The 22,567-nt window shown below is 59.1% G+C and overlaps 1 protein-coding gene across 1 annotated transcript; it reads right to left on the bottom strand.

Annotated features, from left to right (window-relative positions):
* Window positions 1-1,991: 1,991 nt before the first annotated feature.
* AMN (amnion associated transmembrane protein) lies at window positions 1,992-12,013 on the bottom strand. Its single transcript, XM_058567913.1, has 12 exons — window positions 11,629-12,013; window positions 11,410-11,544; window positions 10,995-11,299; window positions 10,878-10,922; window positions 4,872-4,959; window positions 3,967-4,184; window positions 3,661-3,798; window positions 3,383-3,491; window positions 3,175-3,257; window positions 2,792-2,969; window positions 2,524-2,713; window positions 1,992-2,299 (listed from the first exon to the last, which is right to left on the bottom strand). The coding sequence occupies exons 1-12, from the start codon at window positions 12,011-12,013 to the stop codon at window positions 2,119-2,121; spliced, it is 2,055 nt and encodes a 684-aa protein (XP_058423896.1). The 3' UTR covers window positions 1,992-2,118.
* Between the last annotated feature and the right edge of the window lie 10,554 nt (window positions 12,014-22,567).

Here is a 22,567-nt window from a genome sequence, read left to right as displayed (position 1 = left end):
GAGGGGAGCTTCACAGATGGGGCTCCCATTTGTGGGGCTACCCGGAGCAGCAGGGAGGGCTCTGTCCACACACAAGTGCGTGCTGGCGCTTCAACAGCCCTAGGGGACAGGACAGGGCAAGCCAGAGTCACCAGGATCGGGGTGGGATTAAAGGGGCACTGGCTGGGCTGGGTGGTGACCACACTGGGAGCACTGGCCCTGGCAGGTCAGTTTTCCTCAGGGCAGGGAGCGGCCTGTGGTGGGTTGGGTCATATTTGCCCTGACGGAGACCCCCAGTACGTTCTTGGTAGAATGAGGGCGGTGAGAGCATCTGCCAAAGAGGGTGATGTGAGGACATGACACAGTTCGGAGAGCAGCCAGCCCAGAGCTGGGCAGGGACGGTGCTCGGGAAATGTCCACGGCACCCCTGGGGCTCTGGGCCAGTCAGTACAGCCACAACAAACAGCCCAGCCCTCAGCACTGCGTCCTCCATGGCCCACGCCAGCTGGTGAGTCTGCTCAGCACAGTCACTCGGGACTCCAGGCTCGTCTGTGTGAGGCCTCTGTGGTCACAGCCAGGGAAGGAATGTGGCCTATTTTAGCACGGGCCCCAAAGCTCTGCCCAGAAGCGGGGGGTCACATCCCATCTGCTCCCATTGCCTTGGCAAGCCACGCCACCCCCAGCCTCCCAGGGGACAGACAGCTGTCCTCCCATCTGCCCCTGAAAGGGGACTAGGGTGTCGGAGCAGCAGTGACCACGCAAGGCTCAGAGCCTTTCAGAGACCCTCGAGTGAAATCACAGCAGCTGGAAAAACCAAAAAAATGAGCATGACGAGAGTTTAGTGAGCAGCCCTGTGGGCAGTGGGCAGCCCAGGCTTCCGGTCACAGATGGGATAGATTTTGGGCCCCATTTGATGTCGGCTTGCATGAGGCGAGAGCAAGGATTAAGGCAAGCAGTGACTGTGAAGTGTCTGCAACGCTGGTGCTCCAGAGTGTCAGCCATTTTTAACAAATGAAATACTAGGTGTCATAGCATCATGAATGGTGGCGTTCACACAGTGGAACGCCTCCCAGCACCAAGAGCGACAACCAAATGTAGCATGGGTGAGCATGGCAGACAGGATGCTGACCCCAGAGAGCACAGCCCTGGTGACCGGAGCGTTAAAAACCCTCAAACTAATCCACTGTATAGAAGCAGGCAGAGTGGTGACCCTGGAGGTGGGGGCGTTGGTGATGTTTCCAGACCCAGATGCTGGTTACAGAGAAGGGTCACTCTGGGACAGTTCAAGCTGGGCCCTTGTCAGTATGACTTTACACACAGCCCCGGGATTCGCCTTCTCACTGCTGCCGGGCTGAGTGCTTACGTGGGTGTCCTACCAGGGGCTGCTCAGCCCTGGCACCCACCCTGCAGATCAGAGCCACCCTCAGAAGGAGGAGGGCAAGGCCTGGCCTTGTCGTGACCAAACACCTCGCCCACCCAGCAGGATGCCCCCTGCCCTCAGCAGAAGGGATAGACCCACCCTGTCCCTCCAGGACAGTGTCCCTGGGGGGGAGTCCAGTCTGCCCAGTCTGGTGGCCCTCCGTGTCCACCTGGCTGGCCCTTTCCCTGTCCCAGCCCGACGCAGCCCCTGCCTGAGCAGCTTGGCACGATGTGGGAGGAGCACCAGGCAGCCCCTCTCTCTCCAGCTTCTCCCGGTTCCTCACTCGGGTTTGCCTCTCTCCCCCGACCCCGCCTGGTCCAGGTACTTCTCCTTGCGCCTTGCGGGTCCCCAGTTCCTGCCATGGGCTCCTTCCGCGCCAGGGGCAGCCCCCTGCTAGTTCTGGGTGCAACTTCGCAGACCAGAAGCAACTGGCTGCCCCTGTGGCCAGGCGGCAGGTGGGGACGAGCTCTGAGGACCACCCCCGCCGTCCAACTGTGACCAACAAGGGCACGGCCAGCTCTCCCGACTACCCCCCAGGCAGGGGCAAAGGGCTGGGGGCGCAGGAGGCGGTGTGTCCATGGCTGACAGCAAGTGCAGGAAACCCCTTTATTGGGTAAGACCACTTTATCCTTGGCCGGGGCGGGGGATGAGGAGGGGGCGGGGATCCCGCAGGGCCAGGGACGCCCAACAGGAGCAGGGCGGGCGGGTCACGCGGCAGTTCAGGCCTCGGCCTCGAACAGCGGGTTCACGAAATAGCTGAAGCTGATGCTCCCAGCGTCCGCCTGCGGGGCTGGGGACCGTGGGGGTGCAGAGTCAGAGGGTGCAGCGTCGAACACCGGGTTGTGGAAGCCCAGGGGCGCCCCGGCCGGCGCGGGAGCCGCCTCGTCGCGCCTCCTCCACCTGGGGGGCGGAGACGCGCGTGAGCCCCCCGCAGCCACCCCGGCCTCTGCGGCCCAGTCCAGCGTACCTGAGCCCCGGCCCCCGAGGCCTTGCCCCGCGCTTCTGAGCCCCGCCCCGCGTACCTGAACCCCGCCCCGAGGCCCCGCCCCGCAGACCTGAGCCCCGGCGCCCGCGGCTTCGCCCCGCGGACCTGAGCCCCGCCCCCGAGGCCCCGCCCCGCGGACCTGAGCTTCCCCGCGCGGCGCAGCAGCAGCGCCCCCGCCAGCAGCACCAACAGCAACAGGAGCAGCGCAGCCGCCACTCCTCCGGCCAGCCCTGCGCGCGGCCCCGGGCCCTCCTGTCCCGCCGCCGAGCCGTCCCCGACGGGCGCGCCCGACTCCTGGGCCGTCGCGGACAGGACCCCGAGGGCCTCGCCTGCAACGGAGGGCGCCGGCTCAGTCTCCCCCGGGCGGGGCAGGGGCGAGAGGCCGGGAAGGAGGCGCCCACGGTTACCGTGCTCGGCGACGTCCGCCAGGAGGGCCTGGGCCAGCCGCCCCGCGCCGCCCGTCTCGGGCCCGGTCTCTGCCAGCACCACCTGGATCTCTGTGTCTGCCTCCGAGCCGTTAGCCTCGCGGGTCCGGGTCGGGCGCGGCACCTTGGACACGGCCATTTGCAGCCCCTGGTACTGGGGCTGGGAAGGGGGACAGGGTTGGCCCGGGTATTCCGCCCCTTGGACCTGCAGGGACGTTGGCAGCAGGGACAAATGGTGGACAGGTGGGCGGAGAGTGAACGCGTCAACGAGGAGGCGGGATGGGGCCCCAGGATCTCTGCTCCAGGAGAGGTCCCAGGCGGGGTTGCGGAGGCTGTAGGGGCTGGGGTGGGGGCGGCCCCATTACCAGGGCCAGGAAGGAGTCCAGCAGCCGCGCCCGGTACCGCTCCAGGTCAAAGGCGGGGCCGTGGGTCAGCGACACGATGGCTCCTGAGATAGGAGGGCAGGGGTCAGCGTCGCGGGCCCGGGACCGACAGGGAAACTGAGGCTGGGGTGGGGGCAAGCCAGGATGGCTAGGCCGTCCCAGAAAGCAGGAGCCAGACGGGGGCGCTCACCGCAGAGGTCGCAGCACTGCCCCTCGGGCCGGAGGGCGTCGTGGCAGGCGGCGGGGGGGCAGCTGCCGCCCAGCGGCTGGAGCAGGGCCTCGCAGATCCACGGCTGCACCTGGCAGGAGGGAACCGGGGGTCAGCGCGGAAAGGCGAGGAGCAGACCGCAGTGAGACAGGGCCATGCGCCCGGGAGGCAAGCAGGCCTGCACAGTCCCGACCTCGGGCCCATCGCCGGACCGCCCCCCCCCCGCGGTCCCCCAGCCACCCGCTGCGGGCCGCGCTCACCTCGGCGTTGCCGCAGACGCAACCCGACGGGTCGGCGCAGGCCTCGGAGCCCACGCTCAACGCGCCCGGCCCGTGGAAGCGCAGGCGGCCGGCGCGGGACGCCAGGAAAGAGGCCAGGTCCTCGTCGCGCGTGAACGTCTGCGGGTGGCGGGTCACCAGCGGGGCCAGCCCGAGGAGGAGACAACATCTGAGTACTCCAAACTAGCAGAGGAGGGAGGCAGTGCTCCGGGGAGGGGCACTGCTAGGGCATAGGCGGGAAATGAGACCCGAGCCTCCTCCCGCCCCGCCCCTGCGCGTCCGGCTCACCTGGCCCAGAGCCCAGACGGTGCAAACGCGCACGGTCCGGGCGTCGGGGCTGAGGCCCACACGGAAGGAGGCGTCGGACGGGAAGACGACGTCGTCGTGGCTGCAGGGCACGCGCTCGGCGTCCACGAAGAAGAGGCCGTGCGCCGCGTCCCCGGAGCGCCACAGGCTCGGGTCGTGCCACCAGAAACGGTCAGGATCGAGGAAGAGCGCGGGGGCGCCTGGGCGGGCGCGCGTCCCTGAGCTCCGCCCGGAAATGCCCCCACCTAGGCCTCGCCCCCCAAGGCACGCCCTCTGTCCAGGCCTCGCCCCCACCAGGCCCCACCCCCCGAGACACGCCCTCCAACCAGGGCATGCCCCCCCCGTCCCCGCCCCTAAGCAGGACCTCAACCTGGGCCTGCCCCCAAGACACACCCTGCGTCCAGGCCCCACCCCCAGAGACACGCCCCAACCACGACATGTCCTACCCAGGCCCTGCCCCTAAGCTAGCCGTCAACTTGGCCCCGCAGCGAGAGACGCCCCCATCAGGCTCCACGCCCTCCAACCAGGGCATGCCTCCCGGGCCCCGCCCCTAAGCATGTCCTCAACAGGCCCCGCCCCCGAAGACACACCCTCCAGCCAGGACTTGCCCACACCCAGGCCGTGCCCCTAAGCACATCCTCAATCTGGCCCCGCCTCAAAGACACACTCTCCGTTTAGGCCCCACCCCTGAGACACGCCCTCCAACCAGGACGTGCCCCACCCAAGCCCCGCCCCAGAGAACCCTCCATCCAGGCCCCACCCCCGAGACACGCCCTCCAACCAAGACACGCCCCCACCCAGGCCCCACCGCTAAACACGCCCTCCGCCTGGCCCCACCTCCAAGACAGAACCCCATCCAGGCCCCGCCCCCGGCCCCTCCCCCTCACCAGCGCTGCATTCCGAGTCCGAGCTGTTGTCTGGGGCGCTGAAGCTGGCTCCTGAGGCCAGAACGAATTCCCCATCCAGCGGTAGGAGCTGCAGGAAGCGCAGACTGAGGCGGCGCCACGCGGTGGTCCAGGGCTCCAGAGGATCCTGCTCCGCGCCCACCCCCGCCCCCCTGTCCCTGGGGAGGAGAACCTAGACCATAGCGCCTCGCCCTGGCTGAGGGTCAGATAGGCCCGAGGAAGCAGGGCTGCAGGCCAAGGAGCAGGACCTAGCCTGAGACCTGGGAACATGGAAAGTTTGGGGGTTGAGGATGCTTTCCAGGGCCACTGCTCTCGCCTGTCACCCCTGAGAAACTGTACAAGCCAAGGGCTTGTGGGTTCCGGGAACCCAAGCCAGTGGGGAGTCTAAAGGCAGCCCTGAACCGTGTGAGGGAGGGGAGGGAGCTACGGTTCCGAGGGAGGGGTTCCAGGGGTGGCAGAGAGGGTAGGAGGGCCTTGGAGTCTCCCCTGCCTCCCTGCAGGCCTGGGGTCCACCATGGCAGCCCCTTCACCACAGAAGTGGGGCCACAGCCCAGGCCTCAGGTATCAGAGGAAATAAGGCAGGGAGAAGGCCAGAAGAGGGAGGACTGACTGCGCCCCCTCCTTCTCCCTCCCCTCGAAGCCCCAGGCCTCCACCCCTCCTCCTTCTGACCCTCAGGATTGGGGTTGGATGTGAGGTCTGGGCCAGGGGAGCTGCTCATTGCAGGGGTCGTGAGGGGTTCAGCCTCATCAGGGTAACCAGCCTCATGTCCCAACTTGCTGGGCAGGGCCTGCTCTTCAGCCCATCCCTGAGCACTGGACCTGGTCAAGAGGCTGACACCCGGGGAATGTGAGATCACAGGCCAACTACCTCCACACCTGAGGGTGCAGCACTGTGACAACAGGGCAACCCCACCCACAGGTGCTGGGGCGAGCCATGGGGACAAACAGACACGATACGCCACAGGAACAGGGGAGGTATCCGCAGTGTGAAGCATGAACAAAAACTCGTTTTTTAAAAGAATCACAGGGGAAAATACAAATAAATTATGAAAAATGTAATGGTTGAAAAGAAGAGCACAATAGGTGAGAAAAACATGAGGACTTATGCAGCTGAAGAACACCCAGTGACTGGGGGTTCCTGTTAAGGAACTCTCCAGAAGACAGCAGGAAAGGACTCAGAGAGAGAAACAAGGAGAGATGGAAGGATCGACATCACAGTGCCAAAATCCAGATACAAGGGGTGCGGGAGAAGAATAAATATTTGAAGAGACAACGAAGATGAATTTTCCAGATTTGAAGAAAGCTGGGAAACCTCGGACTGAAAGATCTCATTAAGTGCCACCAGGAAATAAGGAAAGTCACACCCACACACGACAGTGGATTTATGAATATCAAAGACAGAACATTCTAAAAGCTTCAGAGAGAAAGAACAGATCACCCAGGAAAGAAAAAAATTCAGAAATCATGTTTCTCAGCAACAACAATGGGTGCAAAAAGACAATAGAATAATGTTTTATATATTACAGGAAAAGAACATTCCATCTAGAATTTTATACCCAGCCAAACTTCCATTCAAACGCAAGAGCATAATAAAAATATCCTCGAGCCTAAAAGACTTCAAAATGATGGCCACACAAACACCTACCTTAAAAACATGCTTAGAGGAAGTAGGAAGGAAAGAAATCCAGAGGCTGCAAAGAGATATGGGAAGTAAGGGTGATGAAATGCTTTGGTAAAGTTTATTGTTGTCTTTTTAGATTTTTAAAAGCTAGAACTAAAATGTGATGAGGGAAGGAGAGATCAAAAGGGCACAGGCGTACACTAAAGAACTTGCTTGTTCAAGGGAAGATACAGATATTGAAAAGTTTAAGAAATCAAAAGGACTGCCAAGCTTGAAAACCTGGATGAAATATATCAATTTCTAGAAAAACGTAAAATGTCAAAATTGACACAAGAAGCAATAGAGAATTTGAATAGACCAGTAAGCATTACAAAAATTAAATTGGGGGCCCGCCCCGTGGCTTAGCGGTTAAGTGCGCACGCTCCGCTACTGGCAGCCCAGGTTCGGATCCCAGGCGCACACCGACGCACCACTTCTCTGGCCATGCTGAGGCTGAGTCCCACATACAGCAACTAGAAGGATGTGCAACTATGACAGACAACTATCTACTGGGGCTTTGGGGGAAAAAAAAAAGGAGGAGGATTGGCAATAGATGTTAGCTCAGAGCCGGTCTTCCTCAGCAAAAAGAGGAAGATTAGCACGGATGTTAGCTCAGGGCTGATCTTCCTCACAAAAAAAAAAGAAATTAAATTGTTAGTCAAAGACCTCCTATTCCCCAAATCCCCAGTCCAGGTGTTTTAACAAGGGAAGTATACTAAACTCTCAAGGAATAATTAATTTCTTCTTACAGAAGTTTTTCTGGAAAACAGAAAAAAAGAGTGAAAATTGTCCAGTCTATTTTATGAGGCCAGTGTAATCTTGATTCCAAAACCAGATGAAGGACAATAGAAGATAAGAAAAATTAATAGGCTCGTTTTACTTATAAACACAGATGCAAAAATCTTAAACAAAATACTGGCTGACTAGATCCAATAATGTATTTTAAAAACACACGGTGATCATAGGGTTCATGTCCCAGGAATGCAGGAAGGAAGGAATGGGGACAGCTCCTGTCCCAACTTCCCTGCGGTATATATGCTAGTGTCCCAGCAGATGGCAGTGCAGAGTCTTGTGCCAGCAAAATCAGTATATTGTGACAGAGGGAAGTCACGTGTATTGAAGAAGTGGGCTGTTTGAAGAAGTGGCACTTTGACCTGCACCTGCAGGAAGGGACCAGGAAGACATCAGTCTTGCAAGCACAGTTCAACCTCAGAAACCCTCATTAATAGGCTAAAAGGAGGGAAGGAAATCACATCTCGATTGATGTAGAAAAAAACTGAAAAAGTCCAACAATCTATTTAAGATTTTTAAAAAAGCTACCAGCAAACTGGCAATAGAATAGAATTCCCAAATTTTAATAAAGTTTATTTACCAAAACCCTACAGCAAACATTAAACTCTAATGGAGAAACTTGACATGCCTTCTCCGTCACATTGGAACAAGACAAGGACGCCCCCTTTCATCATTTTTGTTAACATAGGGGTAGAGGTCCTGGACAATGCTATAACGAAAGAAAAAGAAGTAATAGGACTGCAAGGGAAGAGGAACAACTGTCATTATTTACAAAAATAACCAACTAGAGAATATAATTTTTAAAAATAGAGCACCATTCACAATAGAAACCAAACTATAAAGTATTTATGAATTAACTTATACTATACAAGACCTCTATGGGGACCACTTTAAAACTCTAGGAAAAAAAGTAAATAAATAAAATAAAAAACTGTAGTAAAGAGTTTTATAATGGATGATCTGAAATATTTGGAGAGAAAGTCTATGCTCCTGAAGGGATGACTTGACAGTATAAAGCTGTTGTTCATTCCCAATCAAAATTCCAGGATTTTGGTGGTGTTGCTGTTGTTTCCTGATAAACCTACTCTACAATTTCTCTGTGACAATCAGATCCACAAAGAACTAGTTGACCTTGTAACAGAAGCGTGAAGGGGGTGAGTTGCCCCAATGGATATTAAGACACCCCACAGAGTCACAGCGTGAGGACAGCGAGGTGCCCGCAGGAGAACAGGCAAAGGGACCAGAGACTGAAGGGAGGGCTCTGACAGAGCCCCGCAGAGCCCCTGGGCACCTGATGAACAATGAGGGCAGTGCCACAAAGCCAAGGGGCAGCACTGGTGGTTTGGAGGAGGACATGGAAATTGCGCTCATTCTCAGGTGAAACATAAAGCTGGTTTCACAGCTAGTGCCCCACTGAAACATGTGCCCCTAATGGCAAAACTGTCACTTACCAGACATAATATATAGTTGATTACGGTTGTAACAGAGGAGCAGGGAAGGGATTCTTAAACAAAACACCAAAAACGCAGTTATATATAAGGCAATGGATTTTGCATTTGATAGATCATGATGGGGTCTCTGTTCAGGGAAGGGAACCGCAGGCAAAGTTCACAGTGAGAAGACACTTGCAGTGTCTCAAAACGGCAATCCATCGACGGATAGAAAATAGGAGATTACCTCGGGGCCGTCACCCCGTTCCTGGGCCCCTGGACAGTTCCCACCCAGCTCCTCCGGGGGCGGCGCGGTGTGGAGGAGAGGCTGAGGAGGTGAGGGGGCGCCCCACGGGTTGGTGCGCATGGGGCACGGGTGCCCAGAGGTCCCCAGAAAGGGAGGAGGGGCTCCCGTCTGGGCGCCTGGGAATGGAAGGAAAGGCTGGATGGAGGGACCTATCGGGAAATGAATGAATGAATGAATGTTGTCTTTTCTAAGATCTCCAAGCTCTTCCAAAGGAAAAGATCATCAAAGTAACGGAGTCCGCCGAGAAGGCATCCCACCCCCAACTGATTCCTCTGCCCGCGGGTCCCCCACCTGCTCCAGGCGCCCCTGCGCGCTAGCTAGGGCCGCGGTCCGGTTGCCACGGCTGCGCACCGGCTGTGGGGGCGGGGCCGCTGGATCCAGCCACTCCCCCCAGGCCTCTGCCTCCGCCGCCTCGCCGCCCTCCCGCCCCCCGCACTTCAGTCTTTCGGTTGGACAAACGTGGAAGGGCGTCCCAACCCGTATCCGCGGGGACCGGGGACACCCAGCATCCGCCTGATGTCCCCTCCGCGGGCAGGGGTCCCCTGCGCTGACCAGCCCTGCCCTGCGCGGGGCCGGGCTCCCAGAATTAATACGGCTTTTAAAAACCATCGATTAACCGAGCCGCCTCGGAGTGGAAATAAGCCCTGGGGTCCCCAGATCCTGCATGTGGGCAAGAGATGGGGCAGGGCCGGGGCCACCGGACCGTCCCCACTCACCACGCAAAATCCAATGGCCTCCGGTGAGGACTCCAACCCTGCGACCCACACACAAGAGTTCCCAGCTCCGCCCCTTACCCGGAGCCAGCGACCCTCACTAAAGTGTGACAGATGCTGGCACGTCCGCAGGTGACAGGACAATGATCCAACTCGGGGAGCGGGGGCTCTGGGGAGGGGCTTCCCCACGAGCGGACTCTGAGCCCCGGGCCCTGGGAAACGACGCTTCAATCAGGGATAGGGACCCTCTCTGTAAAGGGCCTGGAGGGTAAATATTTTGAGATTTGCGGGCCGCAGGATCATAGCCACTCTCAACTCCGCCGTCTGTGGCCAGACGGTGGCCATCGATGCTAGTGACGGGGTGGGGGGGCTGTGCCCATGAAGCTATGGACCGAGTTTTGAATTCCATATACTTTGCCCGTGCCACGAAAGTGTTCTTCTTTTGACTTTCGCCACAACCACTAAAAATGTAAAAGCCGTTTGAGCTCCAGCCACGCGGCTGCGCTTGGCCGGTAGCTGGCTGACCCCCGCCTTTGACGCCGGAGTCTGTCTCACAGGCCTTATCAGAGCCTTTAACGCATTGTGAGGCTCCAGGAAAGTGCATCCCCATACGTACGTGGTTATGGATCTCTTTTTCCCTCCTAATGCCCATCATTCTCTGGAACACTAACGTTCTGTGAAGCAGTTTGAGAAAGTTTCCCTGGAGTCCTGATAGCGTTTCCGGCACCAGGACAAGGAAAGGCTTTGGGAGGAGGGGGTCCGGGAGGGGGGTTTCCCAGCGCCAACCTCAGAGAAGACAGACTATAGGGGGCGGAGGCCGAGGCAGAGGGCAGTGGGGACCGGAGGCGCCCTCTGCCCCTCCCCCCAAGGCTGGGGCACAGCCTGGGCCGGGACGGAGGGCCACTGTCCCCTCCCATGTGGTCCCCCGACCTCCCAGAAGCCCCTCCAGAGGCTAAAGGCGCGAGGCCCGCACGGTCCCCCATGCGGGTGGTGGCCGGTCAGGAGGCAAGGAGGGGGCTTGGGGACGACCGCGGCGGGACGCCAGCCCCCCTCTGGCCCGTGTCGCAGCCGCAGCCCCGCGCTCACCATGTCCGAGACGCTGTGACCTCCTCGCACCAGGACGGACACCATCTGCAGGAAGAGGCGGCGTCGGCGGGGGGACCCCGGGCCCCTCCCCGCCCCGTGCCCGGGCGGCCCAGGCACCTTGTCCGCGGGGAACCCGACCGCGGCGCCCGCGCACGGGGTCCGGTTCTGGCTCCAGCTCGTGGCGTCGTCGAAGTGGGTGTTGGGGACCCAGAATTTGTAGGCGGCCCGGGTCAGCGCTGGGGAGGGGGCGACTGAGTGGTCCCCGGGGTCCGCAGCATCCGGGTTCCCGCCGTTCGCCGCCGTCCCCCAGGGAGGACGACCTCGCCCACACAGGCCGGCGCGGGTCACAGAGCCGGGGCGAGATGGGGTCCCCGCGGCGATCCGCACCCAGGCCCTCGCCCGTCCGCGCGTCAGACCAGACCCTGCGGGAGCCCGGCCCCGACGCTCGCCGACTAACTTCTATTGGAACTGTAGAGCCCTCTCAGACGTGCCCGCCTCCAGGACGCCGGCCAAGATCGCCTCCTCGCCCCACCCCCAGTTAGCCCGGCGCTGGAGCGGACGACCCGGCCGGGTAAGGATGGCGACAACCGAGGGCGGAGGTGAAAGGGGCGGCGGAAGCCTCTGTCAGGTAGAAGGGGCCGGGGGCGGCTCTGAAGGGAGCTGTGTCCTGAGGGAGCCGCGAGGGGCTTAAGAGGGGGGACAGGGACGGGGCCGCAGTTTTTAAAGCTCCCGGGCGTTGGGGGGCGGGCACCGAAGACACGCGCCTGGGTGCGACGCGGGAGGGTCAGCGGCGCCCTCGGGGACGGGAAACTGAGGCAGGCGGCGGAGGCGGCAGGACTGAGGCCTGGCCCACTCCGCAGACGCGCCCACTGCCCGAGGGCGGGAGCCGAGGCCCCAGCGCTGGGCTGGCGCCCCTCGCCCGCCTTGCCGGCTGGGGCTGCGCAGCGCAGGGGGGACCGGGTCGCGCCCTCTGCGCCCAGGGAGGCCGGGGCGGGTCTCGCAGCCCCGCAGGCTCTCGCCGCCCACCCCTCGGGGGACCTTGACCCTCCGGGCCTGTCGGGCCCGGGCCCCCAGCAGACCGCGCCCCGCTTACCGCAGAGCTGCAGCCACAGCAGGGCCCGGCCCAGCGCGCCCATCTCGCCTGGGCCCCGCGAAGCCACCAGGAGACTTTGCCCTGCGGGGCCCACGTGACCGGGCGGGGCGGGGTGGGGTGGGGGCCGCCGGGATGGTTACACATTTACCTCCAGACCCGCCTGGCCGATTCTGCAGGCCCCTCGGAGGCGCCTGCTCCACCTCGCTCCTCCCCCACACTCAGCCCTCCAGGACCTGAGGACCTCGGGTGCTCAGGACGAGGGGCTCCTCAGGACAGACCTGCCCCAAGAAAGGGTGTGTCGAGGGGCTAGGAAACAACCTTTGGGCTCCCCCTGTCTCTGTCCTGGTTACAGCTGGGGCTGCACCTAATCTGCCCACCTACTGGGGCTTGGGTGTCCACTCTCCAAGCAGGGCCCTCCTGCCTCCTGGCCTACATGGACTGTGGATGGTGGCAGATGGATGGTGTGTGGTGTATCGTGTGTAGATGAATGGGGAATGGTTTATAGTGGGTGCATGGTGAGTGGTGAAGAGTATTTGTACTGGTTAGTGGATGAATGAGGAATGGATGGATGGGAGATGGTGACAATAAATAAATGGATGGTATCAAGGGATGGTCGATGGAGAATGAGTGGTGCGCCATTAGATGGATGTTGGATGGTACTGGTGAATGATGGATGGTGGCTAGATAGTGGATAGTGGATGGATGGTTGATGATAAGTAGATAGATGATGGATGGTAGATGAATGTCAATAGTTGTTAGTGAACGGTGGATGGATAAGTGGATAGATGGTGGATCATGGATGGTGAACGGTATTGGGTATAGGAGAGTAGATTGTGGGAGGATGGGCGATGGATGGTAGATGGTAGATGAAGGAGAATGGTGGAAAGAGTGGCAGGTAGACAAAAAAAGGTGATTGGATAAATGGATGGTTGATGGGTAAAAGATAAATTGTAGTACTAAATGAAGGTATATGGATGGACAGTTTGTTGAGATGAATGGTGGGTGAGAAAAGGTGGTGGATTTTGGATGGTGAATGGATGGTAGACGAGATTGAATGGTGGATGAATGGATTGACAGTGGATGAATGAATGGTAAATAGGATTAGATGAACTGTGCACAGGTGGATGATAGAAAGATGGTGGATGGATAGATGAGAGTAGAGATGATGATTGGATACAAATGGGTGGATGGATGGCAAGGTGGACAGACTGTGAATCAGTACAGGATAGGTGAATGGGGGATGTTGGAGGGATGGGTCTGGGGTAGACGGCTGTGTTTAATCAGAGAGATGGATGCTTGGCTCTCTGCACGATGCACAGAGGGGTGGATGGCGGTGAGTGGGTGGAGGATAGATTTGTGGGTGACAGGATCATGGAGGTGAGTGGGTGGGTGGATAGGTTCTGCATGGTAAACTAGGTGATGGACAGTGGGTTTATGGGTAGTGGGACAAATGGTGAATTATTAGGGGATGGGCTGTGAGTCAATAGAGAGATGGATGGGGGACCTGTGGACGGTGGGGGCCAGCAGATGATGCCTTATGGGTAACGGCTGATGGAAGGAGTATGGTGGTGGGTGGGCCATTGGGTTCAGGATGACCTGGTGGTGGATGGTGAATAGGGAAGGGTGGATGGAAGGGTAGATGATGGAGGTGGATATATAGAGGGAGACCGTGGGTGAAGGGGAACTACTGAGCCTTGGAGACTCCCTGGCACCTTCCTCCCCGCAGGTCACCCTGCCCTGTCCTGCATCCCCACCCTCACCTGCAGACCTCCCGTCATTAGCACCCTTCACTCTGCCTGTCTTTGCGTCTGCCACACACACAGGAGATTTCATCAGAGGACAGAACTCGCCGCTAGGGGCGCTCTTGCCTCTTTATGCTCCAGGCAGGGGCAGAGGCTCCTCCGACAGGGAAGGAGGGAGTGAGCACACGAGTGTGTGCCACCCTTTATCCTCATGGGATGGAGGCATCCGCTCTTAGTGGCCCTGCGGCCCCAGCCCAGCTTGGGACTGGGAGGGTGGGTCTGCCTGGTCCTGGAATTTGGCTTGCCTGCCCGTTAGGCCAATAGGACGCTCCATCCTCCAAGGCAGCCCTGACAGGACAAACGGGCTATTTTGGGGTCAGATCTGCTTTGCCCCTTGTCTAGCTTCTCGCTGGGAAGGAGGCAGTTCTGTTTATTGGGTCTCCTTGGGACCCCACCCCAGGGAGTCTGGCTCTGCTCCCCTCACATCCTCCCACCACCCCACTTCTGGCTCTCAATGAGAGCGCTTAGGGGCCCAGCAAACTTCCCCCCCGGTGCCCAGAGCACCGTAGCCAAGCCTGGAAGGCCAGGCGGGCCTCCCCAAGGCTGGGGGCTCCTTTGTCTCAACAGAGAAAGTAGACTGCACTGAGGACAGGGCCCAAGGAGGCTCCTGAGGGTGGGGTGGCTGGGCCTTGGGGAAATGGAACACTCTGATCACTCCTGCCCCACGTGGGCAGGCCATTCCCAAGAGACCGTGCTGTCTGGAGAAGGCAGCAAGGCTACCCCGGCAGGCAGGGGAGGCTACCTGGAAGAGGCGGCGTCAAAGCCGAGACACGAAGGATGAGGTCACAGCTGCAGCCAGCGTGGAGGCTGGACTGAAGGCGGCAGAGCAGGAGTTGGAGCTGGTCAGCCGTTGGGTATTGGCATCCATCCCCCTACCTGGACAGGGGCATCCCCGAGCAGAGGCTGGAGGTGGGTCCAGCTATCAGAGGTGGCTCAGAGAGGAGCCCATGCCAAGGCAGGAGACGGGCACCAGCCCTGGCCCAAGAGCTGCCACAGGGTCCCCAGAATGCCTCAGGAGCAAAGACAAGGGAAGGTTGGACCACGCCGCAGGTGTCACGTGCTCACAGAAACTGCAAGCACAGGTGGCCGCACACCCAGGTACATGTGGGCACACGCTTTTGAACTGGTCAGGACGTCATTGGGAAGTGGGAGAAATGCAAAGTCCCAAAGAAAGTTCCTTCCCGTAACTAGGAAATCCCATGAAGCAGCTGCTTCAGGCAAGGTTGGATCCAGGGGCTCGGGCTGTCTGGTCTTTGTGTCTGTCCGTATGTCTCTGTCTTGGCTTGACTGCCCTCACTGTGTTGGTTTCCTTCTGCGCACAACCTTCTCCTCGTGACAGGGAAGGTGGCCTGGGAGAGCTGGATTGCCCCTCCCTGGTTAGGCCATTGTGCAGGGTCTCCGCGAGGTCTCTGGTTGGTTCCTGTTTCAACTCTGCACCACTCACGTGACCCGGAGTTGCTGTGCTCAGATTGGCCTTCACGGCCCTCCCCTGGTGTGAGGGCACCATGAATGACAGCCCTGCAGCCCTGGGGGTGGCGGTGAGGGTGGGCAGACCTGCCCGCAGCCATGGTCCCCACGCAGACTCCCAGGGCCGGGGAATCACTCCCTTGCCTCTTTCCCTCCCCACTCCCTTCTCCACAATTCTGGGGACAGATCTAACTCCATGATCAATTCCTTAGCTCCTCCCCCCCAGGTTGTCCCAGACTTGCTGTGTAGCCTTGGCCAGGTCCCTGCACCTCTCTAGGCCTTAGTGTCCCTCTGGAGGGACTGAGGCTCCAGCGTGCATGGTTCTATTCCTGGACACCGGGGGAGGGGGGGGGCAGAGAGGATGAGGGCAGCCCCTCTCAGCATGGCTTCCCTTTACTCAGGTCTCTGCACAAAGTCACCTCCCCAGAGAGGCCATCTTGTGCTCCCGCTGTCAGCATCCACCACGACGCGCCCCGTGTGGTGTGGCCTTGCTCACTCTCTGCGTGTACTGCCTGGAGCACAGGAGACGCTCCAAAAATACACATGAAAGGAAGGGTGGGCTGACACTCCCGAAGGCAGGCTGGTCACCCCCAGGCCCTACAGCCCCACACAGGCCTCTGCCAGGCCAGCCCAGAGATCCTTTGACCCTCAGACCTGTGATTTGCCCTCCAACCTCCAGATTTCTCTTTGGGCCTTTCATTCATCCCCACACGTGGTGTCAGGCCTGCAGGAGGACTGGGAGCACGCCTTCCTGGGTTTGCTGCTGGACAGGGAGACGCATGATGGACACAAGATGCACCCCTCGGTTCTCATCAGAGCCCTGAAGAAGCACCAAGGGGACGGCTGGAGTGTGCTGTGAGGGTTTGCGGGAGCCGTTTAGGCAAGGTGGCCAGGGCAGGCCTCTGTGAGAGGGACATCAAGCCAAGGCCTGGGATATCTACAGGAAGAGGAAACAGCCAGTGCAAAGGTCCTGAGGCAGGAGCGTGAGGGAGCCCGCAAGGAAGGCAAGAAGCCCACACATGGGGGCATGGAATGGAAGGCTAGGCGGTGAGGCTGGGGGAGTTGCTGGCAGCTGGATTTGATGCAAGTGAGAGTGGAGCACAGGAGGGTGTGAACTGGGGGGGTCTCCACCTGGCTTGGATAGGGCTCAGCTGGCCGCTCGTCAGCCCGGGGGGGAGATATGGGGCACCCCTGGTGGTGTCCAAGAGTAGTGGGGCCAGGCTCTGACACAGGCTGTCCTGGGTTTGAATGCTGTGTGAGGCTGCACAATTCCCTTAGCATCTCTGTTTCATCCTTCACCCGCAAAGCCAGGGTAGCAGCGCCCGCCTCACAGGACACCAGGGCGAGACGAGGCCTGGTGCCCCTTCATGCTGCCACCCTGGCATGGGGGGTAAGGCGAGCACCAGGAGACGAGGGGCTCAGCCCCGGGGCATCATCCACCCCTCTTCCGTGGACGACGGAAAGAGGAGGACATCCGGGGGAGCCAGGGGGCTCAGGAGCACTGAGCTGGGAGCTGCCCCTGAGCTGGTCACTAAACCCCCATGCCAAGACGGGGAGGGTTCTTGCAGGGGTCCAGCCAGGGGCCCGCCGCCGTCCTGTCGCCCTCTCCCATCCTTCCGGGTGGGAGGTTTGTCACCTGTCCCCCCACCTTTGTATGGAGGGGAGGGTGTGTGGGGGAGTTCACAGGTCTCTGGGTCAAGAGGAGCCGCAGCACGTCAGGGACACTGGCTCGGTGCCCCAAAACCCTCGCTGTTCCTCCCTGGGACTGGTTGGGCCAAGACATGTGAGTGGACGAGCCTCGGGCCACGTAAGGGCAGAGTATAAGGGCTGCCCGCAATGGGGCGGGGACCCCTGCGCTGTCACAGGCAGCCCTTACCAGCCCCCCAAAGCTGCGTCAACTAGGTGACCGAGCCCCAAACTCTACAGGGGGAGGCGAGACGGGGGGGAGCCTTCTGGAGCCCAGTGCCACAGCCACCGTGTGGTCCCCCCTACCAGGGTGCCTGTCAGTGGTTGAAGGCCTCTCAGCTGAATGACCTGAGGCGAGGTCCAGAGCCCAGGCACCCCAGCAAGCAGGAAGAGGTCACCACAGGGTGTCTCCTGCCAGGCATGTGGCCCCTACATGTGGTGCATGTCCCCCTCTCACATACACAGAGTGCTTTTCACACGGGCTTCACGCACCCACCACCGCCTGGGAGCAGATACCAGTATTATCCCCATTTTACAGCCGAGGAAAACCTTGGAGAGGTGCCCGAGGGGCGGGGGTCTGCCTGCAGTGTCCCTGCTCCTAACACCCCGGCCCCGGGGCCGGCCTTCTCCAGGTCCTCAGATCCAGGCCTACGTCCCCTGCCAGTGCCAGCCCAGCCCTCGGCTTCCTGGGGCCTGGGGGGAGGGGAGCAGCCTCGTGGGCCTCTGAGCGCTGCCCTCCTCCAAGGCCGACCAGAGGTCCAGGCCTCACTCAGGAGCAGGGCTGGGGTCGAGGGCTTGGGTCACTGGGAGCTTCCCCTCTGTCTCTAAGTTTTCGTCTAGCGACCGGGCACATAATGCAGGCCTCCAAGCAGCGCTGAAGGGACACAGGCCCTGGATGGCCCTCCGCAGTGACCTTTGCACTAAGGGCACTATGACCCTTCAGTTCTGGTGCTGGTGGTGGGAACAGATGTTGTTGTTTCGGGATTTGGGTCACACAGCTGTCCATTTCCAGAAAACGGAACCCCCCTACCTCACGAGACATCACATCTCCAGGCCTTCATCCACTTGGGATTCCAGTAACATCTTGCAGAGCATGTGAGCAGGTCCGAGCGCCACTGTAAACCAGTCACAAAAGACCAGCAAAAGGTGGGGTGGGCTCCAGGGGCTGCGCCCCCTCCTCTCCAGGCCACGCTTTTCTTACTTAAAACAGACCCTGCAGAATACGGCATCTCTGGTGGCGGACAGCTGTGCCGTGTGCTCTCAGGCACTCTCCCGGTTGATCCCTGGTTCCCGCGGGATGGCTCTGCTTTGGCGCACAGACACCATCCCTCGCTCTGCACCAGTTGCCAGTTCACCTGGAAGAAGTCTCGTTTTGCAGGGTCCCGGTCCCCTGAGCTGAGGGAGGCAGTGAGGGTCGCAAGCTGTTTGGCCCCTCTGCAGGCCTGGACCACGGCCTCCCTGGTGAAGCCGGGCTGCCCCCGGTGCCGACTCCGTGGACCAAGGCTGAGGCCTGAGCTAATCTGACGCGCTGCTCCCCTCGGTGCCTGGGGAGGTCTGGGCTCGGGTGGGGCCGGACGCCGGGCCCTGGGAGGAGCTGCTCGGAACATCCCATTTCTCATCACGTCTGCTTTCTGCTGCTGGAAAGAGGCCCAGATCTGCATCCGGCTCTGCCCGGTGTCCCCATCGGTGCCTTTGGCCCAGGTGCGACCAGCCCAGTGTGCTCTTCTTCCTGGGGTTTACTTCCCATTTCCTTTCTGTAGGACTCAGAGAAAAAAACGCCAAAAAGGAGACAGAAAAGGATCTAGTTTCTGAAATTCTAGCTGAGCGGCCCCATCCAAAGGAGCTGGAAACCCCCAAGAACACGTGGCTCCATGTGCTGCTGGCTGTGTGTCACGGGCTGCCCTGCCCACAGAGCCGTCCCCACTGTGCACCTGGCCCGGCGGGCGGGGCCGTCCTTGGGGGTTCGGGCTTCAGTGGCTGTGGGCCCCCCAGAATCTCACTCAGTGACCCTGGTGTGGTCAAGGCCACCATGGGACACCAGGCCTAAGTGTCCAGGAAGATAGATGGAGCACAAGCCCCTCACCACAGGGGTGTGTGGACTCAGGACCCCCCAGAGGGGCAGACAAGGCTGTGCCTCCTTGTCTGGGCAGCTCCTGGGTGGTGGGAGCCTCTGTTAGGAAGAGCTGGGGGGCCACGCAGCCCTGTCAGGTGCTCCCCCACAGTCCCATAGATGTGGGTTAGGGAGGACTCTTCAGTGGGCCCCCGAGACCATCATCAGCCTAAGGACAGCAGGAGCAGTGTGGCCACTATGTGGCTGTGAGAATGTGGAGAGGCCGGTGAATGACCTCCAGGCCAGCCCGCAAGTCCCTGGGTGGAGCAGCCCTTGGGGGCTTGTTCCTGGACCCACCCCTCCGGCTGCCCAGTGGGCCACACTGGGAGGCTGATGGCCTCTCCCCCTGGCCCTGGCCCTGAGCCATGACTTGAGAAAGGGGGTGAGGCTGAGCATGGCACTCCAGTGGCCGAGCGGGGCTGCGGTGGTGACACGTGGAGGAGCAGCCACAGTGCAGGAGGGTGAGCAGTTGTACCAGTGTTGGAAAGCAGCCCGCACACCTGATAATTCAGGAGCGACCTCAAGGGAGATGCAGGGCTTCCTGCTCCTGGGCCTGACCCACATGACTACCCAGAGAAATGCAAGACCCGCCACGTTGGTGCTGAACTGGGGAGTGGGCAGTGTCGGCCCTGTACCCTCTAACGCTCCTACGAGTGGCTGCTTAGAAGACGTCACCTGGAGCCCCCACAACCACCACAATGTCAGTGCTGGCATGGCTTTTTAATAACCACCTTGTTTCAGAACGGAGGTAGATGCTGTCCTTCCATTTGACAGATGAGGAAACTGAGGCTCAAAGAGCCCAAAGTCCCACAGCTGATAAAATGGTGGAACTGGGATGGGACCCCAGGTCTGTGTGCCCTGCTTGGCCCCCTTCTGCCATGCCAGACGCCCAGGCAGGGTCTTGGCGGGAAGGTGAGGGCCACCTTGCTTGCTCTGGACCAAGCGACAGACTTGAGGCTGTAGCTGCTGGGTACACTGGCCCCCAGGACTCGCTCAAGGTCAGAGCCCTCACCTGAAGGGAAGGCCAGGAAGCCAGGGGCAGGACTGGCTATGGCTTTTGCAGGGTCCAGTGCAAAATGAGCATGCAGGGCCCCTTTTTCAAAAATTAAGAATTTTAAGACAGTGACAGCAAAACATTGCATTAAGCGTGGGCCCTTCTGAGCGTGGGGCCCTCTGTGACCACACAGGTCGTTGCCCAGGCGGCTGGCCCTGCCCCAGGCCACTTCTAAGAGAACAGCCTAGGAGGCCCCATAGGAGTGAGACTCCCCTCACCCCGGGGCCAGGGCCACTGTCAGGTGGCCATTCCTGATGCCTGTGAGAGACAGTGTTGATAAAGAAACCAAGAATCCTTAGTCAGATTTATTTTCCTCTAATGAGACAGTTTAGCATTTCAAAGTTTTGCATTCTACACTCTTACAAACTTTAGTTATTAGCATCAGAAACAAAAACATTGCAAGACCTCAAAACACAAATAAATACCAAATAAAACCACACACAATATACAGTAAACAAAAATATAAAACATAATAATGCTATCAGAAAATTAGACATGTTGTTAACTCCCATTAACAACATGATTATTGCTGAGCAATAACTTATACTGTCCTTTTGCTGTTTTTTCTTAGAAGAGCAGAAAAACACAGGACGTGAATCACTGGTCACAATCACTTGGACTGTCAAGATGGGTCCTCACAGCGAGCGGTTACTACAGACGGCAATTTTAAAACAGGCAGATTAAAAATACAGAGTCAAATGAGAGATTGGCCTTCTTTGGTCTTTGTTTTTGGGTAATAGAACTGAACGAAGAGGTGTGCCATCAGAGAAAATGCAATTCTAAAAATGTTACACAATTGTCTACATGGATTTACACACTTCCTTTATCACAGATGTGATTCTATAGATAATTCTTATAGAAATCCTTGGAAATAATGCCAGCTTTTGTGTTTACCAATTAAGTCATTTAGTTTGCTGTTGAAGGTTATCTTCCTTGTCTAAGGGACTGAGTTATAAAAACCAATCACCACTAATTACAGGAGTGGTACAGCCATCCCGGACGTTAGCCTCTTCTTCATCGTGAGAGTTCACGAGACAGACTCGAGATACAGCAGCAGCAAGAGAAATGAAATGCAAGCACTGCTCAGTGCCACTCAGGCCTCCTCAAACCCAACCATCAACCTCCAGACTCAAGTCACCCAAGACCAGCGGAAAAACTCCCCTAGGATGCTTCCGGGTCTTGCCTCCCTTCCCTTCCCCCGCTGGCCCTGGCTCCCTGGTGACAACCAGCACTGCCTGGACAGAGACTAATGCTGACCAGGTCACCTGCCGACACTGGAGCCTCATACTGACCTCATCTGACCTAGACCCTAGTGGACACACTCTACTTTGGAGAAAACAGAACTACTGAGATTTGCAAACGGAAGACAGAACCATGGTCTTGGGCTGAGAAGTAGATTTGGGTGACAGACCCCTCATTCATCTCACAAATGCAAAGGAGCTCCTGGAACTCACCCCAGCTCTCCTCTGCACTCTAATAAGTAAAGATCTGGACTGGAAGTAAAAAAATAGTATTTTACAGCTCTGCCTGAGCCCTTTTCAGCACTGATAATTACTCCAAGCAGAGGGACACTTTTTGGAGGGTTTGGGTAAGAGGCCCCACGAGGAGCCTGAGCTCCTGATCAACCCGGTGAAGATCGGCGGAGATGCTGGGGGCCAAAAATGTCTGTGATGGGCACAGAATGACAGTCCCCAAGGCATTCCTTCACGTGCAGAGGGGGAAGGAGGTGTGGGCCCCGGCTGTTGGAGGCAGTGCACCCCCCAGGTGCAAGACGGGGTCCTGCCTCTCTCCCTGCCCCTCTTGGACTGACAAGGAAATGACCCACCTTGGGACCCTGCTGTGTTTAAGGGTCCATCCAGACACCCTTTCCTCTGCCGGATGTTGCCCACTGGCTGCAAGATGCCAGGCCTACCACGGGTGACCACCACCACGACACTGCCAAGAGTGAAGGGGGTGCTCTTGATGACGCTGCCGGGATAGCAGGTGTCAATTGGGACACATGGCCCCGGTCCCGGGAGGCTGAGGACTCTGGAGGAGACAGGATGTCTGGAGAGGGGTTGGCTGTCCCGTTCTCACCAAAGTGGGCCATAGTGGTCTAGGGGAAGCCTTGGAGGCATCGGTTCTGTCCGAGAGGCCACTGGAATTGGGCTGCTATCTGAAGGGCCTGGTGGAGGCAGCCACCAGGGAGGGCAGGCTTTCCCACACACAGCCCTCTGGGGCCACAGAGCAGGGAAGGCGAGAGGGGAAGAGGAGGGAAGGAACTGCTTGCTGAAGAGCCTTCCCTCTCACCTGGCTGTTTCAGGGTCTAGGTGTGGCCGGTGCTGCCTCGCAGACCCTGCTCTGGGAGCGGGCTGTGAAGTGGGGCTGGACAGAGGCCATCACACACTCTCCTCTGTCCACCTGCACAGTAGACGTGCACTCATGACTTGCTCTCTGGGGGTCAGCGCCTCTTGTCTGACAGGTCTTAGAACAGTTTAT

The sequence above is a fragment of the Diceros bicornis genome, chromosome 24 (genome assembly GCF_020826845.1).
Source record: "Diceros bicornis minor isolate mBicDic1 chromosome 24, mDicBic1.mat.cur, whole genome shotgun sequence".
Classification (NCBI taxonomy): Eukaryota; Metazoa; Chordata; class Mammalia; order Perissodactyla; family Rhinocerotidae; genus Diceros; species Diceros bicornis.
Note: the sequence above shows the minus strand (reverse complement) of the source record. Positions and strands in the feature narration are given on the sequence as shown.

What these genes read in the sequence shown, in the direction of transcription:
- AMN (XM_058567913.1), bottom strand. Translation starts at nt 12,013, where the DNA reads ATGGGCGCGCTGGGCCGGGCCCTGCTGTGGCTGCAGCTCTGCGGTAAG. An exon ending in CACCCAGGCGCGTGTCTTCG is followed by an intron (nt 11,545 to 11,628) that starts GTGCCCGCCCCC and finishes CGGCTCCCTCAG; the next exon opens with GACACAGCTCCCTTCAGAGC. An exon ending in GCAGTGCTGCGACCTCTGCG is followed by an intron (nt 3,258 to 3,382) that starts GTGAGCGCCCCC and finishes CTCCTATCTCAG; the next exon opens with GAGCCATCGTGTCGCTGACC.